General features: G+C 43.1%; 1 protein-coding gene across 1 annotated transcript; it reads left to right on the plus strand.

Moving 5' to 3' along the window:
* Window positions 1-1,605: 1,605 nt before the first annotated feature.
* Window positions 1,606-2,360, plus strand: LOC311029689 (phospholipase A2-like; the record flags this gene model as incomplete). Its single annotated transcript, XM_084034964.1, has 3 exons — window positions 1,606-1,712; window positions 1,792-1,925; window positions 2,063-2,360. 3 exons carry the CDS (start codon window positions 1,606-1,608, stop codon window positions 2,179-2,181), a joined length of 360 nt encoding a protein of 119 aa, XP_083891090.1. The 3' UTR covers window positions 2,182-2,360.
* Window positions 2,361-3,368: the final 1,008 nt, after the last annotated feature.

A 3,368-nucleotide genomic window follows, 5' to 3' on the forward strand; every position in this document is an offset into this window, starting at 1 on the left:
CGGATATGTATCGGATTTTTTTGAATGCGACCGCAGTCTGAACAGCCAGGTCGCATTTAATGCGACTTTGACGTCATTCTGACCCGCGCTGCACTGTTTTGTAAATGAATGACAAATAAAGTTGATTGCCAAAACAAACATGGAGGACAGCAGCGAAGCAGACGGCCGCTCACAAATTCATCAATGATCAACTGCGCATGCGGGTCACTTCAGGAGCGTGAGCTGTTCACACAGCAATCCGTAGACAGGCCGCATTTAAAGAGGTAATGTGAACAGCCAAACAAAAAATCGGATTTGAGCCATAAATCGGAATTGTGCATTAAGACCTGCGGTGTGAACGTAGCCTAACTGAGCTCGTCTTACTGCCTGACAAATGTACAAATATAATTTTGCATGCAGGGTTAAATACGTAAAATTACCATGGGAAGGGCCACTTCCACCGTTGCTTCTAACGACCGATTATGTAATGACTCTTGAACACTAGATTCTATGTTATGTTGATTCTAACAACAACAAAAAAGCTGAGCATTGTTTTCTTCTGTTTTTTTTTTTAAGTTTGTCAAATTTCTTCTGGATGTATTTCATAAAATTCTCTCAATATCTCAAATTTTTCTTTTCTGTACTCTCATATGCATGGGATGAAAATTTAATGTCAGGATTATCCCGGCCAAATTTATTGCATATCATGATATGATCCTAATAATCATAAAAACATGCTTAAAACAGCACTGAAACATACATGAATCACTTTGCCTTATATTTTTTAAAACAAAACTAATATTTTATTGAATTGACAGGACACATATTTTTTCCGTGAAGATCATTTTTAGATCGTTTTTAATTAGGTTTCATCTCTACTATAAAAGTGAACTTGTTCAAGTCATTCACGTGATGATATTCACAATTATCAAAATTATGACATTCCCAACGATTAATTTATTTTGAGTGATTTTATGGCAATATAATCCTCTATCATCCCGTCCCTCCTCTCTTAAAACTGAATGTAGCAATGCAGACCCCATTAACACGTCCTCAAAATGTCGACGTTAACAAACAAGGTCCGGTGTGTGCATCTCCCCCTCCACCAAGACTGAAATGTGATCTCTGTCATGCCGGCCTCGACTCGCTGGGCAGCGAGGCGGCTACACTTTACTGCACCGGCTGACTCAGACACTCGCCAATCCGTTTATATAATCACAATATTATTTTAATCACTTGTCATAACTGCTGCTTATTACTGATGAAAGACACGGATTTAGTACTGTGACGCGTCGGCACAGGTCGCTGATGATTGTAATTTTCCAGATTGTATCATAAAGACAAATGCCGGTTCAACCGGTTCGCATGAATCAAACCCGGTATAGCCCCGTCCACCGAACCGGACCGGTAAAACCGGAAATCGGCCCAACCCTAATGAAAAGCTGACTGGGCAGCTCCCAAGGTCTTCTACTTGATATAAAACAGGGTCCGATTATGGAGCGAGAGCTTGTGTTGACTTCCAGGATGCATCCCACCCTGACTCTGGTTCTCTTGGCTGCAGGCCTCTCATTCTGCTGTGCTTCATCTCACTCGTTGAACTACAAGGCACTGAACCAGTTCAGGAACATGATCCTGTGTGTGATGCCTGATAGCTGGCCTGTTTTGGACTATGTCGACTACGGCTGCTTCTGTGGGAAGGGAGGCTCCGGCACACCTGTAGACGATCTGGACAGGTCACCATTCACTCGCTCTGCTTCATTCTCGGACCACGTTAGCAAACCTCATTAATTATTGGGCTTTTCAAACCTGCAGGTGCTGCCAGGTGCATGACGAGTGTTACAGTGAAGCCATGCAGCACCCGGACTGCTGGCCCATCCTCGACAATCCCTACACCGAGTTCTACGACTACAGCTGTGACGAGAACAGCAAGAAGGTCACCTGCGGTAGTGAGTACAACTAAACCAAGGGACTCTCCTTCTGTTCCCGGGACAATCAAACTCATATTATTCAAATGTTTAAACGATTCCAGGAATGTTTTATGGGCCTTCCGTTAATCACAGAGCGATCTCTGCTTTATCTTCAGATGCAAACACCGAATGCGAGATGTTCATCTGCGAGTGTGACAGGAAGGCCGCCGAGTGTTTCTCCATATCGCCTTGGAACCCTGATCACGAGCACCTGCCCAGCGACCGCTGTCAGTGAAGGCAGCGCAGATGAATCCCTTTTTATACATTATATATATATGACAATTAATTATGTGATTTTGGTGAACCATCCATCATTTGGTGCGACGTTGGGTTTGTAATAAACACATATTGATCTGCATCTCTGATTATGCCTCAAATGCAGTGTTTTCATCCACAGAGGGCGCTACACACTACCTTTTCCTTTCCTCGTTTGCAGGATGAAATCGGAAGCACAGACTGTCCTGTTTGCTTCCTATATTAAATTTGTTATTTGCTTTTATGAAATAATAATAATACAAAAAAAGAAAAACAATGGTTGGAAATAAAAATGCATATTTTGGATGTGTTTTGATTGTGTTTTTTTTATTGATTGATTGATTGATTGATTGATTGATTGATTGATTGGGATCTTTATTGTCCCTGCTTGTGGACAGCACATACAACATAGCTTCTGACACCTGAGTTTGAAATGTAGGGGGGGGGGGGGGGGGGGGGCACATAGTGCATAGTGTTAAACGACATTGCATATAATTACATATAGCATCACATGGAAATGTGCAAAATACTAAAGGGGGGGTGAAGGTGCATAATCCATCCATCCATCCATTGTCTACCGCTAATCCTGTATTCAGGGTCTCGGGGGGGCTGGAGCCGATCCCAGCTATCATTGGGCGAAGGCAGGGTTCACCTGGACAGGTAACCAGTCTATCGCAGGGCCAACATGTAGAGACAAACAACCAGTCACGCTCACATTCACACCTACGGGACATTTAGAGTCATCAATGAACCTATCCCCATCCTGCATGTCTTTGGACTGTGGGAGGAAGCCGGAGAACCCGGAGAGAACCCATGCTTACACGGGGAGAACATGCAAACTCCACACAGAAGGAACCCGGGGCCGACCCGGGAATCAAATGTTTTTTTAATGTGTTTTTCTTTTATGTAATTCTGTAACTAGGTAGATGTGAATGCACACACATCTCCCCGCCCGGCTTTACCTGAAATTAAAGATTGATCACAGCAAACCTGGTGTGATCTCACAAATAACTACTGTTATATAACTTTTGCACAATGGACAGTTTATTCTTTTCTAGGGCAGTCTATTCATTTACCATGCGTAGAGAAGGGAAGCTGAGTAGGTTAGTGACGTAAAAACTCGGACACTAACAGAGCTCGTCTTACTGCCTGACAAATGTACAAATA

This window comes from Eutrigla gurnardus (genome assembly GCF_963514095.1).
Source record: "Eutrigla gurnardus genome assembly, chromosome: 19".
NCBI classification, from domain to species: domain Eukaryota; kingdom Metazoa; phylum Chordata; class Actinopteri; order Perciformes; family Triglidae; genus Eutrigla; species Eutrigla gurnardus.